Below are 17,808 nucleotides of genomic sequence, written 5' to 3' on the forward strand. Positions count from 1 at the left end.
ATAATTTATTAATTATTTAAAAATTATGTTTTTTAGTTTTGATTTGGCATATTAAAATTTAATTTTTGATTGATAAATTATTTCACTTTACAATGACTTTTTTTATCAGATAGTTTAATAATAAATAATTAACTTTTTCAAAGATTAATAAGTGAGAATTCGCATATTTAAATTTGCACATCTATAATTTGATATCTATCAACTAAGTTTGTTTAATATAACACCTTATCATGGGTCATTTACCCATTTATCTTCTACAACCACAAATAGATTTTTGTTTTATAAAAAAATATTAAATTAAGTTGGGAAACAATATCAAAACTGTTTTTCTAGCATATATCATCACAAATTTTTTAAGAGGAAAATTAATGTAAAAAATAATTTGAAGTTGATTTTAAATCACATAGTTTAATTTTTTAAAATCAACTTTATATTTATGATAACTTAAAGGAGAAGACTTAGATACAATCCATATGTGTGGTTCGTACTATTTTCTAATGAAAATATGACAAATGTATTTATATATTTTTTATAGAGTAAAAATAGGAAAAAAATTATCGATGTGTAGGAGGAAATTACACACTTATCATATCTTCATTAAAAAATAATATGAATCACATCTAAGAAATTGTATCGAAGTGTTCTCCCAACTTTAATATTTTATAGGTGCTATATAACTTGTATAATTATTTATAATTTTCAATTTATTTTGTCGGCCATCCCAATTTTTTGGTTTGCCTCTGCCATTGTTACCATCAATGATTCATCAACATTTTTTTTATACAATTTATATATCATAGGTCCCTTTTATTTAAACTTTTTATAAAAAAGACTTTTAATAGTGCTATGTTTATAAAAATTATAAAGAATTTAAAAAAGAGTTTAAAATAAAAAATTGATTTAAATAATGTTATTTTTAAATATTATTTTAAATATTTTATATTTTATAAAAAAATTGAATATTAAAATTTCAAAAAATATATAAATTGAAAATCATTTTGAATAACTTTTTATAATTAATATTGTTGAGATTTTTTTAAATATTTTTTCCAATTTTTAAAGACTAATAATAATTATATATAAACAAGAAAAATTGAGAAGTGTACGGGAATAATAAAGATCAACGAGACAAATAAACGACATAAGAAATACAGAAGTACATTCTAAAATAAAACAAAAGGAAGACAAAAGAAGGAATGTAAAGTTGTAAAATTTAAAATCCACAAAGACCACAATCAAAGCCAGACTAGAACTCGGGACAGAGAATCACCATGAAAAAAACAACTTTCTCTTAGAGCAACTTAGAACTACACCACAAGAAAATCAGACCACACTCTTGAATCGCCATTGGGTTAAATAGAGGATAATGTTTACAAGGTAGATAGAAAAAAATAAGAATAACAAGTGTCATGCCATGGTACAACTTTTGTGTGTGTGAGAGAGAGTCCTATCTTCCAAGTCTTTCTCATTAATCGACATATAGTCCACACCACTGAGTGTCAAATCATGATAAGCTCCCCTCTGATCTTAGCCAAATCCTCAAGAAAGAAAAAATTTCAAACAATGAGTTTAAGTTTCTCGGCAAGACCACTACCTTACTTAACCACCTAAAAATCTTATACTACATATTAGCCAGCTTTGCATGTAACAAAAAATGAGAGACATATTCAATTGAGTCAACACACCACCCACAAAATAGACCATCATAATCAAGAATAATTCATCTCTTAAACAATTTATCTCTAGTTGAGAATTTACCTAGGAGAAATTGTTAATAGAATACATTCACTCTTTAGGGGGGTCCAAGTACACCAGTAGAAGCCACCATCTGATGTAGACTACGAAAGAGAGTACTATATGCAGATGCAATAAAGTAGACATACAACTTCACCCTTTAAGGCCAACATTACTTATAGTCAAATCTTACTTATAGTCAAAGAGAGGTCTCATCTGCTATAAATTTCATACCAAAAATCCATCGACTCGCCTTCCAATCTCACCCACCTTTTCTATTTTCTATGTGAAAATAAGAAAAAAAAATTAAAGTAGGAAACCGTACTAGGAATATCCTCAACCTATGAATCTTTTCAAAAATAAGTAAACATTTCAGAATCCACCTTCTACCTCAAACTCCAAGAGTAAATTTTATATTTTTAAAATTAAAACAAACACACCTATAATTAATGACTTAAAAAATAATTAATTTGATTAAATAAATAAATAATTTAATTTATACTGAAAAATATTATTGATTTATATAATTTAATTAATTATAATATTAAATATGAATTGAATTAAGAGTTTAAAGGTAGTGCACTGAGAGTGTAAACTAATTTTACACATACAACCAATCAAAATTCTTACGCTTATCATGTCATATTAGTTTTTTTAAATTAAAATTGTGTTTTACTTGAATACATGACTGTGATTGGTTGACAGTGTAAAAATATTTTACACTGTCAGTGCATATCCCTTTTCTCTTGAATTAATTATTTCTTATACAGTTGTTGTTTTTTTATTAAGATGTCTCTTACTAGTCAAAGCCCTTTGAGGCTATATATATGTGTCTTACAACCATCATATATATCAAACACACATAACATCACAAGTGAAGTGAGTCACATAAGTTTATATCATCACCACTTAAGCCATGGAGAAGAAATCACTAGCTGTCCTGTCCTTCCTCCTCCTCGTTCTCTTTGTTGCACGTAATTAAGTCATCATTCTTAATATATTAATTAATTATTATATACTGCATTTGTTGTATTTATTTATAAAAAAAAAATATGAATTTGATTTATTACCTCTATTTTTTCACCCATCAAATTATTAAAATAACAAAGATAAAGTATTTTTATACATCTCATTATTAAATATTGGATGCTTTTGAGTAAATCAGGAGATTTGAAAAGGAGAATCAATGACTATATATTAACTAATGTAATTGTATTTGGATGATGCAGAAGAAATAGTGGTGAGTGAGGCAAACACTTGTGAGAATTTGGCTGGTTCATACAAGGGAGTATGCTTTGGTGGATGTGACGGTCACTGTAAAACACAAGAGGGGGCGATTAGCGGAAGGTGCAGGGATGACTTTCGCTGTTGGTGCACTAAAAATTGCTAAATGCAGTTTCTCCAACACCAGCACGCATAATATAGTATAAATAAATAAACGACACTGCATCTGTGTATTGCGCGTTGTTTTTGAATTATATGTGTGTACTCAATATCGTGTATAACGTGTTAGTTATGCACTTTTATTATATGGAATAAAACATTAATCAATAATTTCCTTTCCAATATTCTACTCTAGCACTAACTTTCTTAAATTATATATTTTGTTTGACATTTACTACGATATTTCTGTACCAGAAATGGAAAAATCTCATATTTGGATTCTTTACTATATGTACTACTCAACAAACAACTATTGCCTTCTTGAATTCTATATTTTGCTTATCATTTACTACGATATTTCTGTACCAGGAATGAAAAAAACTCATATTTGAATTATTTACCATATGTACTATTCAACAAACAACTACGGCAAGTTCAAATATAATTAAATGACAATATTCAACTTTTTCTAACCGAAAATAATTTATACATAAGAGAATTTTCAATTTTAACTAAAGGTTTCGAGACGGAAACACTCTTAGTAAAATGAGTCTTACATTTTTTATAAAAGGGTAAAACACCCAACACCATGCCAGCATCGGAACCCAAAAACCCAACAATTCAAAGTAAAAAATGGGAAGTTCACAGTGGAAAGAAAAATGAGATGATCATAAAGTAAAATCCATCTTGACTTTATATTTTCAGGTGGAACCAAAAATATGTGAGATGATGAATGAAGAAGTTCTTTGGTGCATAAGTAGGAGGAACTCTTAACGTGGCGGAGCGGAAAAAAAGACATGCAAGATTATCACTCTAATATCTAAATTAGTGATGTCTAAGAGATGTTGTTTGGAAGTGAGAACGAGGTAATACCTGAAACGGTGCATCTTTGAATTTATATATGGTATACAGTTTAAACTATGGGATGTCAACTTGCCTCCATTAGCGGGGATCCCCGTGGGGATTTCCTGTTTGGGTCCCCAAAGACGGGGAATTCCCCCCCTGCGGGGACGGGGTTGGGGAACAAAGTCTTCCCGAAGGCACTTCAGGGATGGGGGTGGCGTAAATATCCATCGCCCTATGGAGTCTCCGCCCCGCCTAAAATAGCATAATATCTTTAATTTATATATAATTTTAAATTATCATGTAAGTTTATTTGTCATTTCATATAATTAATCTTATACACAAATTTAAAATATATATGTATTGTTAGTAAAAGAGTGAGATCTAAATAATTATTTCAATTTTTTTAGTTAAAAATTTTGGTGGTCATGACACTCAATAAGTCAATATTATAAATTAAAAATTGTTAAAATAATATATTTATCATAAAGAAATAATTTCTAAATTTATTGTGGTTAGTTTTTGAACCTTTTACTATTAATTTAATTTAAAATAATAAAATCATATTTCTGGATCTCTGCATGAACCATGGGGATCCGTGGGTATCCGCGGAGATCCGCGGAGACGGAGATGGGAGACAAAACCCCCTGTAGCGGGGATTCGAAGCGGGAATGGAGAATAGATTTGAGGCGGAGATTGTGATGGAAATGTATCCCCCGTCCCCGCCCCATTGACATCCCTTAACTACCTCTATCTAGTCCAATGTAAAATGCGAGGAGTCGTCAGATCTGATCGGATGGTAAGAGATAGACTATTAAGAGCATTCACACACATGCGACTCAAATAGGTGGTATAAATGGACCCCACTTAACTAATTATATTTTTTCTTACACTTTTTAATTACTTAAACTACTTCAGTATATCTTTGAAACATCCATACCAGTCACTTAAAATTTTAAATTGGGTCCCATTAGTCTCAAAATATACTCAAACTCATTACATTATTCGACAAAAGGAATGTGGTGTCAAAATAGTTTAGTGTGTTAAAGTTGCGTAGCTATCAAAGTGTCGAAGGGATTATCTTCGACAAGGATTTTGACTTAGCCTTATTTTATAGTGTTAGCAGAATTAAGTTATTTGGAGTTTGCTTAGGAAGCAAGCAAACTCAACATATAAATAAGGAGTTGCCCTATTGTTATAACAAGTAGTTGCATAATTGATAAGTTTCAACTTTGAGAGCAGAGAGAAGCTCTGCAAATATTCTACTTCTTCCCCTAATTTTCTTTCTTCCCCAATTCATATTTTCTTTTTTTCTTTCAATATTGATTGCGCAATAGAATCATGTTGCAACCAAGGTTGATTCACTCAAATGAAAAGTGAAGAACAAGAGGCGAATTTGATCAGTGTATTGAATCCTGTTCATTAAAATTAATTTGGAATTCTCCAAGAGTTTTAGGGTAATTCCAACAAATGGTATCTAGAGCACTGGTTGTGTGATTCTTGGGAATATGACGTGATGCATCATCCGATAAACAATTTTAATGGGCGTTTTCCGACGAGTCTCCCAATTCTGAAGTATCAGAATTATGAGAATTGGTGGAAGAAGATGAAGATTGTTTTGTGTTATCAAGATCTTTGGAATCTTGTGTAGAAAGGAGTAACAAGGAAAAAGACACCGCTTTTTTTGGCTTTAGGCAGCGCTTTAAAGTGCTGTCTATTTACCCGCTGCCGTAGGTAAAGGCAGCGCTTTTTTTCACCTTGAAAGCGCTGCTAAAGGCACCCTTTAGCCAACACTTTTGCCTATAAAGCGCTGTTAAAGGCCCCCTTTAGACAACGCTTTTGTATTAAAAGCGCTGCTAACGGCCTCCTTTAGACAGCGCTTTTCTGAAACAATTTTTAAGAAAAAGCCTCTTAAAAGCGCTGCTAAAGGCCGCCTTTAGGCAACGCTGTTCCCACAAGCGCTGCTAAAGGCCCACTTTTGCCAGCGCTTTTTTCTTAAAAGCGCTGTTAAAGGCCCCCTTTAGGCAGCGCTTTTCTGAACAAAATTTTTAAAGAGCTTTTAGGCAGCGCTTCTCTTTTAAAGCGTTGTCTAATGTCCACGAAATTTTTAGATGCATCTATTTAAAAAAGGCTTGCTCCAGGTTTTCACCATATTTTGCACCTGTATATACCATTACAAATTTCACATATAAACAATAAAAAAAACTCTATTTTTCAGAGCTAAGATGCTAAGAATATATATATATATATATATATATATATATATATATATATATATATATATATATATATATATATATATACACGAATAAACTTTGTATTTTTTATATGCTAAGATGCTAAGAATATATTAATAAACAACAACAAAATTACATCCAATTCAATGAAAATAATTGCATCATCCAAAACATTGTTATTTTTTACACAAGTCAAAAGGATGCTAAATATCTACTTTTTCTTCTTGCCAGCAACTGTAACCTTTTTACCCTTCAATATCCTGCAATTACATCAAACCATTACAATCACAAAACAGAATAACAGAAAACCAAAAACAAAATAATATAAAGGTGAAAAATATTCTACATTAGTGTCCATAAAACCATTCTACATTTGCCACGAATGTATTTCAAACGGCCTACATATCACTAAATAATCTATGTAGATAAATCAAATATTGCAACATGCACTTGCCTATAGGGGTGGCAAAACGGGCCGCCCGCCCCGCCCGCCGCCCGCTCCGCCTTATGCCCGCCAAAAAACGAGTGGGGCGGGCATGCCCGCCAAGTAAAATGGGCATAAAATTCATGCCCGCCCCGCCAAGATGGCGGGCTGGCGGGCGGCGGGCTTACCCGCCTATTTTTATTTATATTTTTTTAATAGATTAATAGGCTTTTTTTACCTTTTAATTAAACTTTTCACCTATTTTTTAAAACAATTTTTTATAAAAGCAACTTTTTAACAAATTTACTTAAAAAAATATTACATATATTTATAAATAAATGTATAAAATAAACCATCAAGAATTAAAATTACTAGAATTAACTAAAAAAAGAGTGAGTTTTGGAGGAGAGGCGGATTTTGGCGGGCGGCGGGCTTTGGCGGGGCGGGTATGGCGGGCGGCGAGTTTTTGCGGGGCGAGCTTTGGCGAGCGACGGGCCTAAAATCCCAACCCAACCCGCCATTTTTTGGCGGGTGACGGGCCGGCCCGGCGGGCCACGGCCCGTTTTGCCACCCCTACTTGCCTATACTCAAAATTCTCATCAATTATAGTAAGATTTCAATATACCTATACAACTTTCAACTCAATCATGAATTGACACCAATCCTCCTTAAGTTCATCCAACTTAGATCTTGAGTAAGTAGCACACTTGAAGTCATCAAAGTACTACAAAATAATATAACATGGTATGTTTAAGTTAAAAATATTTAATTATATGAGAAATATGTGTTAAATGTTAAAATAACTCTTAATTTACAAATCCATACCTTGGACGGAATCTCTATTTGATTCAAAAGAAGAATATCTTTCATAAACCGCAACATGTAAAAATCGCAATCTACTTCATTACGCTGCTCAGGACACTACACATGGAAAGAAAATATGGATAAGGCCTAAATTTTATCACGTTTCATCACTATTTATATAATCAAAATTGTGATAATTAATTAATATACCTCCACTCTAATCCAGGTGATGTTGTTGGCTTTACTCTTTGGTACTTGACTTCCTCTTTGTGCTCGAAAAACTTGTATAACGCTAATAAAACATAAACGCATAATTTAGAACAATTCACATAAATAAATAAATAAATATACACACGAATATTTAGAACAATCTCACTTACGTATCAACCAAATCCTTCATAGCTTCGTATGTACTAATTGAATTGTGTAAGGAATCCAGAAAATATACAACTTCTCTGATAGGATTAATCGCGACCAACAACCAATGTCCACTGTAAGGCAAAACAAATGTGAGATGAAAACTTTCTACATAATGTCAAAATATGAAAAATTATAATAGATGAATTTAGAATTAAAGTCTAACCCGTTGCTGGTATTAAACAGTAAAAAGAACAACTTTTCTTAATTTATGTTGGCCATAAAATGGTTGAGTACATACGCCATGACTTCATCCGGTTTAGATATGATTAACCCTAAGTTGGTATTGAAGGGAGCTAAGAAAGCGAATCTTTGCCTCAATCCACTCGGGTGCATCAATTTTTCATACAAAAACCTTAAATAAAAGACCTCATTAACATTTGAAATGAGTAAATGAATTGTTCATTTAATTAAACAAATTAGATCGGATATACCTTATGTATGTATCAATAACACCGAGGCCTAATTGCGTATGTTCAAAAATTTGTTCAAAATCCTCCATACCAACTGTTTCTTGATGCTCAATACCAAACACATCTTCCTCCATAGGTACAAGACGGGCGTTTCCTTGCGGAATATCAGAGAGTTGTAAAAATGTGAAAAGGCATGACCTAAACTTATTGGGAGTAGGTTTTTTCTTAGCTGCGGTCTTCTTAGCAACAACCTTTTCAGGCTTCTTACCCTTACTGACATCTTCAATCTCTTTAGCATGCATCTAAAGATCATATTATTAGTTAGGTGAAATATAAGATCGTGAATTAACATTTTTCATGCATAAATATCATATAATTGTGATGTACCTCTTTTATTGATGCAACTGACTCGATTTTCCGCGGAGGCTCCTTGTCTTTTGCTTTGGATTTTGTTGGAGTCTAATTAACATAACCATGTAAAAACAAATGTACGTAAAATGCGCGTAAAAACTTTGAATACTCAAAGATTCATATATATGGTTTTAAGCATACCTCATCATCTACACTAATTAGGCTTGACGGCCATGCAACAAACGAACCTATTGCATCTCCCACCAATGTGACATCCGAAACATCGTCAGGATGCGGTAATAATGCATCCTTCTCTAAAGCAATGTCAACCGATACTTTCAAACAGCCAGTAGGGAGCGGTCTAGTGTGAAGTAATTCTCCCAAAGTGTTATGCACTTTTTCCTTGCCAACCATCCGATAAGTCGGTGACGATAAGTAGAGTTGGCAAGGTGAAATGCCCTAAAGCCAATAATAAATTTCAAATTGTTATTGTGTATATATTTCAATTAAATAAATTAAGCTACTTTAATTTCATAATAATATATATAATTACCTCTGGAAGATTCGATTGAAAATTACAACTGATACTACCTTTGTCACTGGTAGCTTTACAACCTGAAGCTTCCTCTCTTAATTCTTTTTTCCTTTTCAATTCGCGGACTTCAGCTTGTAGTGCATAGAAGGTTTCCTGCAGTTCTCTATTGCTAGGAGCCTTCTGTTTTTTCATCTTCAAGGATGTTGGAATTATTCCAAATCCCTTACCCCTCACCCGACCAGAATATTCAAGAATATCTAATGTGCGGCTAAGTATTCTCCTGCAATCATTGCCTTCATCTGGAGATATAGACTGAGATAGAGTCTCCTGAAATTCATATCAATATTCAAAATTTGTATTAATAATATGTTACTAAACTTTTGATTTAATTAAAGAAATAATGCTATACTTACGCATTTTTCAAAAACTTTTTGAACATTTTCTATGACAACTCCATCCTTTCCCACACGGGCTTCCTTCCACAAAACACGTGGTAGAACAAATGTTTCAGAACTACTCTCCCTTGTTAACTACACATTAAGCCAAATAATATGATCAAATATAACTCACGATGAACAAGTATAACATTGAAATTTATAGATACTTACAATAGACTGTTCTAAGCGTCCATATCCCATACGCCCTTTTCTGTATGGATATGGGGGACCTGATGCTCTTTACCGATTTGTTTCACTTCTACTCCGAAATTTTGGGTTTTTTCGTTTTGCTTTAAACGTTACCCATTCATCAGGTGCAATCAAACTGCTATATCTTTCTGGATACTCTACATCAACAAAAATTTTATTCGCATCCATAAGATATCTCCTAGTTAAAAAGTCCTAAACCCTCTTAGTAGTCTTCCGGCCAATCTAAGACAAATTTTTCTTCTATTATCCTCCATGTTGTTGAAACTCCTCTACGAAAAACATACACAGTGCGCTAGTAGAAGTAATTTAAAGACGTAATCGTCATTAAAAACAAATAACATCACATATGGTACCTGTATCTCAATCCAAAGTTTGTCTTTAGCTTCTTCCAAATTTGTATCTCTCCAATCATCACAAGTAATTGGAATTGCATTCCTTACGAGTGCACCAATAAAACTTGTAATCTTTGAACCGTTAGGCTCAATTAGTAGGCCACTTTCGCTCCAATGCGCATCTAATAGTATGCCTCGGTCTCTATCACGAATGACTCTCTTCATAAGTGTTATTCCTCTTCTAATTTCCGCTTCCTGATCAACAATGTTCTCATGATCTCCATCATCAATAGCATCATCATGTGTTTGATCCTCGTTACTAGCCATCTAATTAACCTATAATAAAGAAAAACATAATCAATTGACACTCATAAAATTCCATAATCAATTGAATATAAAACATAAACTTATTACATCATAAGATTATACTGTACACAATAATTTATTGATTAACACATTCAGACATACTAGTAACACTCACATAGTTACATTATCAAATATTATCATATAGTAATCACAGGATAACACGATGAACAATGAAAATAAAACAAAAAAATAGGTACTAAATATCACTCAGAACACGAACCAAATACGCACATAAATTACAGACACATATACAAATAACTATAAAAACACGTGACACATCATATAAATTTATTGACAATGACATAATATATAATATTTTATGATATTACTTCTTTCACTAACATCTCTTTCTTTTCTTGGTTGAAATACGAATTACTTGTTTCTTAGCAATCCGGACGTCAGAATTGATCCAAATTCCCTCATCATGATCCTTTCTGATATATGATTCATCCGTTATACTATTCTCATCTTGATCATTCTGTCTAACACTTGACTGATTCTCAACATCAATATCACCTTGATCTACACCGATATCATCAACCACTTTGTTAGATAAAAGCACTATAGACCATTTCGTACTCGTCGGGTCCGTGACATAAAACACTTGTTTAGCTTGAGATGCTAGAATAAAAGGCTCGTCTTTGTACCCCACCCTATTAAGATCAACTTGCAGAAATCCTGACTTATCCATTCGTATGCCACTACTTTTTACCCACTTGCAACCAAAGATAGGAATCTTAAACTTCTTGTAATCAAACACCCAAATGTGCTCAATAACCCCAAAATGTGACAGATTTGCATATTTGGGGTTTAAGTCCTTCATACTTGATATGTGCATTGCTTCAGCTAGCACGGTGACACCACTATTTTGCATAGTATTTTTATCATCTTGTTCTTTGGTATAAAATGTGTATCCATTTATTGCGTATGCGCTGTGAGAAAACACATGCAAACTTGGACCATATGCCAAACATCTCAACCTTTTTGTTATTGAAGCGGGATCTGAAGAGCGCTTTGAATAAATATGATCCTTAAACCATTGTATAAAACTTTGATTGTGCTCTCGTACTATCAAATTTTCATTTCTGTTCTAATTTAACCCTCGGAGTACAACCTTGTGCATTTCAACATATGGCTCAACCTCACTTTCATTGTGCAGAACATACAAATGCACTTGCTTCCATTCATCCCTTGATACTGTCACAATTTTATTTCCAATTAATTTTTTACCTTCATTTTTTTCAAAAATATGAGTTTTGGGGAGCCCAACGGATTGAACATTGGACAAATATTCAGTACAAAACTCAACCGCTTCTTCAACAATGTATCATTCAACAATACAACCCTCTGGGCGACTCCGGTTTTTCACGTACCCTTTTAATATTTTCATATAATGTTCAGCAGGGTACATCCATCTCATATAAGCTGGTCCACACAACTGTGTCTCTTTCACAAGATGAACAACTAGATGTACCATTATGTCAAAAAAAGAGGGAGGAAAATACATCTCAAGCTCACACAAGGTAATAACTATTTCTTTTTGCAGTGTTGGTAAGACCTCAGGATCGATCACCTTACTACAGATTGACCTAAAGAAAAAACACAATTTAGTTATGGCGCTTCTTACTTTTTTTGGAAAAATGGAACGTATACCTATTGGTAGAAAATGCTCCATTATAACATGACAATCATGTGTCTTTAAACTCTTCAACTTGAGGTCTTTCATAGACACGAGTCTTCTAATATCTGAAGAGTATCCTTCTGGAACTTTTACTTCACTTAGAAACTTGCACAATATTTTTTTCTCCTTTCTAGATAGAGTAAAAGCAGCAGGTGGTAGATATGTTCGTCTTCCTTTCTTCACTGGTCCCAATTCAGTTCTTATTCCCATCTTTAACATGTCCTCCCTTGCATTAACGTCATCCTTAGACTTTCCTTTTATATTGAGTAACGTACCAATAACACTTTCGAATACATTTTTTTTTCAATATGCATAACATCGACAAAATGTCTCACATACAAAGACTTCCAATATGGCAATTAAAAAAATCGACCTCTTCTTCCACCCACCTTTGACAACCTTATGTGCAAAAGGCTTGCTAAAATGAGTACTCACATCTTTCACCTTTTCAAAAATTTGATCACCTGTCAATATAGGTGGAGATCTACGTTGTTCTGCCTTTCCATTGAATGCTTGTCTCCATCCACGGTAGTGATGTTTAGAATGTAAGAATCTACGATGACCGAGAAACACATTCTTTTGACAAAGGTCCAATCGCGTCGTATCGGTTCCATCTCCACAAACAGGACACGCTTTTTGACCTTTAATGTTGTACCCTGATAGATTTCCGTATGCTGGAAAATCATAATTGTGCCAAATAACATCGCCCTCAAATTGAAAATTTCTTTCCTATATCCATCATAAACCTCCACATCGTTCTCCCACAAAATCTTTAAATCTTCGATCAAAGGTGTCAAGTATATGTCTATGTCATTCCCTGGTTGTTTAGGCCCAGAAATTAACATAGATAACATCATGTACTTACGCTTCATACATAGCCATGGGGGTAGGTTATAAATCATAAGAATCACAAGCCATGTGGTATGTGAGATACTTTGAAGACCATGTTGGTTCATTCCATCAGTAGATAATGCCAATCGAAGGTTTCTTGCTTCTTCTCCAAAATCAGAATAATCATCATCAATTTTCGACCACTGTGGTGAATCTGCCGGATGTCAATACTTTCCATCAATAATTCTTTCATCTGTATGCCAAGTCAAATGTCTTGCATCGGTTTCACTACGAAACATGCGCCTAAATCTCGGAATTATAGGAAAATACCATAAGACTTTTGCTGGAGACAATTTTTTCTTATATCGAGATAAACCGCATTTAGGGCACTCATTTAACGATGCATATTCGTTTCGAAACAAAACACAATCGTTTGGACAAGCATGTATCTTATCATAGCTCATGCCAATAGAGCACAACATTTTTTTGGCCTCATAGGTTCGATTAGGAAGAACATTATCCTCCGGAAGCATATCTCTCATGAGGGCTAATAACTCTGTGAAACTTTTATCCGACCATCCATTGCCCGCTTTTAAGTTGCACAACTTTAATACCGCAGACAGTCTTGTGAATTTACTACAACCTTTATACAGTTGTTTCTCTGCATCGCTTACCAACCTCTCAAACATTTTGGGACAGTCCTTAAGATCTTCTTCAAGTGCTTCTGCAATCTCTTCGACTCGATCACAATCGTATGTATCCGTGTCATTGTCGTCTGGAGCATAGGTCGTCGTATTACTTTTCTCCCCCGGTTCAACATTCTCGTTAATTTCCTCACCATGATATATCCAACACTTATAACTTTGATCAATCCCATGCGTCAGTAAATGCGATTTCAATCCATCTGCGTCAACCCGACCCCTATAACAACAACCCAAACAAGGACATTTCATTCGACCGGCGTCTTCGACGTGTTCAACAGCAAACTTAACGAATTCCAATACCCCATTCTCGTACTCGTTTGACAATCGATCGGCATTCATCCATTTTTTATCCATGGAATTATCACTAATTAAGGTAAACAAAAACACTAATTAGTGCATGCATAAACACATGCAATTTTTATAAACACATGCATATTTGTATGCATGCATAATTAGTACTCACATAATACATGAACATGACTTTAGCTAACTAGGAAGTGTAGAATACCATAATAGCTAATGCTAACTCAATGACTCATCAGTTGAATAATATGAAAAAGCTAGTCCCTTCAAAACATGTAAAATGAGTTTCATCAAAAGCTTTGTGTACTTATTCAATGCACACATTTCAGGTGAAGCATATTCACCAGTGCAACAATGCTTTGGCTCTCCAGTAGTATAACATGGAATTTTGCAAGTATTAATAATTTATATTAAAGTTTCTCAGACAACCTAAAAAATAATGCTTGTTTGGAAAGGATACATAATATATAGTATGTTTAACTATAGGGAAAAATATGGTTATTCCTTTTAAGGCTGCTATAGTTTAAATGTATTTTAATATGCATTCTTTGAAAAGTTTAAATAAGGAGGCCTCACAAATACAACTCAGAAAATCCAGCGCATGTTATCAATGATTAGCACTCATATAAAGTCCATTTTACCTATTGAATTCACAATTAAGCACTAAACAACAAACACAACAATTATTCTTATCTTTCACATTTTTATGAATCAAAACAAATGATGAGATGCACTAACAAACCCACAATCAAAATTCTGCATTAAAATGTTCTAAAACAGTCCCAAGAAGTTCCTTAGAAACACACCTAAACACAAGAAAATGGCTCATGGTATTTGACAAGAGATAGCACACATTTGCAAATGTAAACTCGAGCATAAAACATAGTTTTCAAATACTCGGTCAAACTCCATATTCGCACGCAGAAAACAAAGAGAGTGTAAATGTGGTTGAGAGTATTGCCTCATCAACTCCTTTAATACAAAACTCGGTCAAACTCCAAATTCGGACGCAGAAAACAAGTCACACCCACAAATCTCTAACTTGATAATCCACGTCTATCACTTGAAAATCGTTCAACATTAAAACCCCACACTCTTGTAAACCTGTTTCTCTTCACGGATAATCATCTCTTGCTTCTGATGGAAAATTATTACAGGCTTATGAAGCACCAACACAGTTGTTTAGGTAATATGGTGTAATACGGTGAACTGACTTTATTCGAAATGTCGCGGTAAGCAAGAGTCACCACGGACTTTTATTTTATCCAATTTAATAGAAAGGCTAAAACAACAGGAAAAGACCTTTTAAAAGATTTTGAGTTCGGGGGGTAAATTATACAAAGGAAAGGTGTAAGGCACCCTTTGCATCCATGGTTATCCATGGGCTCTTAATTGCTTAGCTCACTTTGTTTCCAAAAATGTTTGAATTGTTTGAAAAGTAGGGTGTGAATAGAAATTTAAATAAGAACTTTAGCTTGTAAATAAGCGTAGTCTTTTTGAAAAGTTTCTTTGAAAAGAAGTGGGAAAAGATTTTTGAATTTGAATTTGAAAAAGAGTAAGCAATTAATAGCAACTACCCTAAGTTCAGAAATTTGTTCGTTTAGCTTTTCAGGGCGAAAGGGTCTATCCATACCATGAGAGGGCAGGAAGTCTTTCAATTGGATGTTTAAGGGTCATCGAGTTCGCTACAAGACTGTCCCATACCATAAAGAGGGCAGGTAGTCTAAGGAAAGGATATAATAGTCATTTAACCTTTAGGCAACAGGCGAGGATACCTTAGCAATTGGGACAATCGTTATATTTTTATAAGGCAACCTCGAGGGAGTTTCAATAACTTTAAAGGCAACATTGCTTTAGGTATCCTCAGAATCGAGGGACTTTGACTATTTAGCATATTTAAAGGCAACAGAATTATAAGGCAACAGGCAACAAAGGCAACAAGAGAGATTACCCTAAAGGTGTGTGGGTGCAACAATCACGTGAGTTCAGTTCGAATCTTTATCTTGTAAAAATTAGTGATTCTACGTTAATTTGCAGGCTTGCACTCCCTAGGATTACTAACCACGGCAGAAAAGAATAAATAGTTTAATATTCCTACGCTATTACAATAAACACCTGTTGATGCGGAAAAATTAAAGGCAGAAAAATAAACCTAATCTATTACAATAAAACCCTTTTAGGGTAACAGAAAAAGAAAGAAAGGTAGAAAACTTTTTGCGTACATGGCTTTGGGGCAATTACAATAGAAATAAGTAGATGATAAACATAATAAAAGGCAGAAGGCAAAATTTAAAAGGCAAAATTCAAATGGCGGAAATTAAATAATTAAATAAACGCAAAAATTAAATAACGGAAATTAAATAATTAAAAACAAAATTAAAATAAAGGCATGCGACAATCATAGAGTATGGGATGAGAGGAGAAATTTGCAAATAAATTAAGTTAGAAAGAATCAGGGTTTACAAACCTAAACCTTTAAAAGAAAACTTATGGTGACCTAAAAAGGTTTGTGAAGTTTGGGAGGTTGTGTTAATGGGCAACACATACCTGACGTTGCATAGGGTTATCTATGGTTTTTGAAATAAAAAGGGTTAACATAAAACCTAATTATATAAAAAAATTAACTCTAATTATTGAAACCTAAATTATAAATTAGTTAACCTAATTAATTAACTAAACCTAAATTACCTAATTAAATAAAATTAATTTACCTAACTAATAAAAAAACCTAATCTTAATTTGGTTGGTTAATCTAATAAAAAAAATTATTAGTCCTAAACTAAATTAATTAAAGTCATTTTAAATGGCTAAACCTAAAAGTGATGGATTAATGAGTTAATTTAAAGTTAATTCTAAAAACAATAAATTAAAAGGAAAAAAGAAAAAAAACAAGAAAACAAACAAATAATAAAAAAAATAAAAAGAAACCTGGTGGGTGTGGTCTGGTGCGTGAGGCCATTGGTGGTGTACCATGGGGAGCGCCTTCTGAACCCTCAGATCAAAGTTGACGGAGATCTAATGGTTGACGCTGAGGGTATACCGTGTACGCCATGGAGACAGGCGCGCTGGATTATGTGAAACTAATCATGTAAAAATAAATTGTAGCCCAGGAGGTTCGAACCTGGTCCTTTGGGGTTCCATCAACAAGACCCAGACCTTCTGTGCTGCGCTGCTGTTCTGTTTAAGAAATCATTCAAACATATTAAATAGGTAATATTAAATAAAAATTTTAAATTCAAAGAGAAGTCAATATTGGAGTCAGAGTGGGTCCCTTCAGTGCATGTGTAGCCAATCAAAAAGAGAGAGAGCATTGAGTTTGGTTGACTAGCCAATGGGCTTGGAGAGAGAGAATGGAGACTCTTGACTGACGAATGGGAGTGCGTGCAACAGCCACGCGTGTGGACAAAAATTCCCCAGGTACTGTTCATCATCACTTTCGTTGGCACCTGCGGATTTATCCGCGAAAATCTCTTCGCATTTACCTGCGGTTTTTCCACGAGTTTGCAACCATCCATGGCAGCCATTCGAAACCTGCAAAAATAAAAAAGAAACAACGGCAAATAAACCCAGATCCATTAAATGAGGCATTGCGACGTTAATGGTATAGCTTTTAAGGTTTGATGATGGCTTCATCTTGCAAACCGAAGCCTTGCCATGTTCAAACCCTAACTGTGGCGTCTTATGATTCTCACGTCAAACCTTGCAAAAAACGTATCAAACCTGTTCTAATGAGTTTCTGGAACACGTTAGTGAGGTTAGTTTTGAATGAAAACGCAAATAAATTGAAATACGAAAATCACAAA

General features: G+C 33.6%; 2 protein-coding genes and 1 long non-coding RNA gene across 3 annotated transcripts; all 3 read right to left on the reverse strand.

The window, feature by feature from the left end:
- Nucleotides 1-6,294: 6,294 nt before the first annotated feature.
- On the reverse strand, nt 6,295-7,548 carry LOC131623629 (uncharacterized). The gene is made up of 3 exons (XR_009290274.1): nt 7,447-7,548; nt 7,247-7,345; nt 6,295-6,457 (listed from the first exon to the last, which is right to left on the reverse strand). It is a non-coding gene; the product is annotated as an uncharacterized LOC131623629 (long non-coding RNA).
- A 498-nt stretch (nt 7,549-8,046) lies between these two features.
- LOC131623627 (uncharacterized) lies at nt 8,047-9,082 on the reverse strand. The gene is made up of 4 exons (XM_058894633.1): nt 8,808-9,082; nt 8,643-8,714; nt 8,277-8,557; nt 8,047-8,197 (listed from the first exon to the last, which is right to left on the reverse strand). Exons 1-4 carry the CDS (start codon nt 9,018-9,020, stop codon nt 8,047-8,049), a joined length of 717 nt encoding a protein of 238 aa, XP_058750616.1. The 5' UTR covers nt 9,021-9,082.
- Nucleotides 9,083-9,948: 866 nt separating this feature from the next.
- Nucleotides 9,949-10,487, reverse strand: LOC131623631 (uncharacterized). Its single transcript, XM_058894636.1, has 2 exons — nt 10,142-10,487; nt 9,949-10,057 (listed from the first exon to the last, which is right to left on the reverse strand). Exons 1-2 carry the CDS (start codon nt 10,445-10,447, stop codon nt 9,971-9,973), a joined length of 393 nt encoding a protein of 130 aa, XP_058750619.1. The 5' UTR covers nt 10,448-10,487; the 3' UTR covers nt 9,949-9,970.
- Nucleotides 10,488-17,808: the final 7,321 nt, after the last annotated feature.

The sequence above is a fragment of the Vicia villosa genome, unplaced genomic scaffold (genome assembly GCF_029867415.1).
Source record: "Vicia villosa cultivar HV-30 ecotype Madison, WI unplaced genomic scaffold, Vvil1.0 ctg.000076F_1_1_3, whole genome shotgun sequence".
Lineage (NCBI taxonomy): Eukaryota > Viridiplantae > Streptophyta > Magnoliopsida > Fabales > Fabaceae > Vicia > Vicia villosa.

Excerpts from the sequence above, each read along its gene's own strand:
- LOC131623627 (XM_058894633.1), bottom strand. The coding sequence starts at position 9,020 with ATGGTTGGCAAGGAAAAAGTGCATAACACTTTGGGAGAATTACTTCAC. Across the intron at positions 8,558-8,642 it reads CAGTTGCATCAATAAAAGAG|ATGCATGCTAAAGAGATTGA; the intron begins GTACATCACAAT and ends TATGATCTTTAG. Across the intron at positions 8,198-8,276 it reads GTTATTGATACATACATAAG|GTTTTTGTATGAAAAATTGA; the intron begins GTATATCCGATC and ends CTTTTATTTAAG.
- LOC131623631 (XM_058894636.1), bottom strand. The coding sequence starts at position 10,447 with ATGGCTAGTAACGAGGATCAAACACATGATGATGCTATTGATGATGGA. Across the intron at positions 10,058-10,141 it reads AACTTTGGATTGAGATACAG|AGGAGTTTCAACAACATGGA; the intron begins GTACCATATGTG and ends TGTTTTTCGTAG.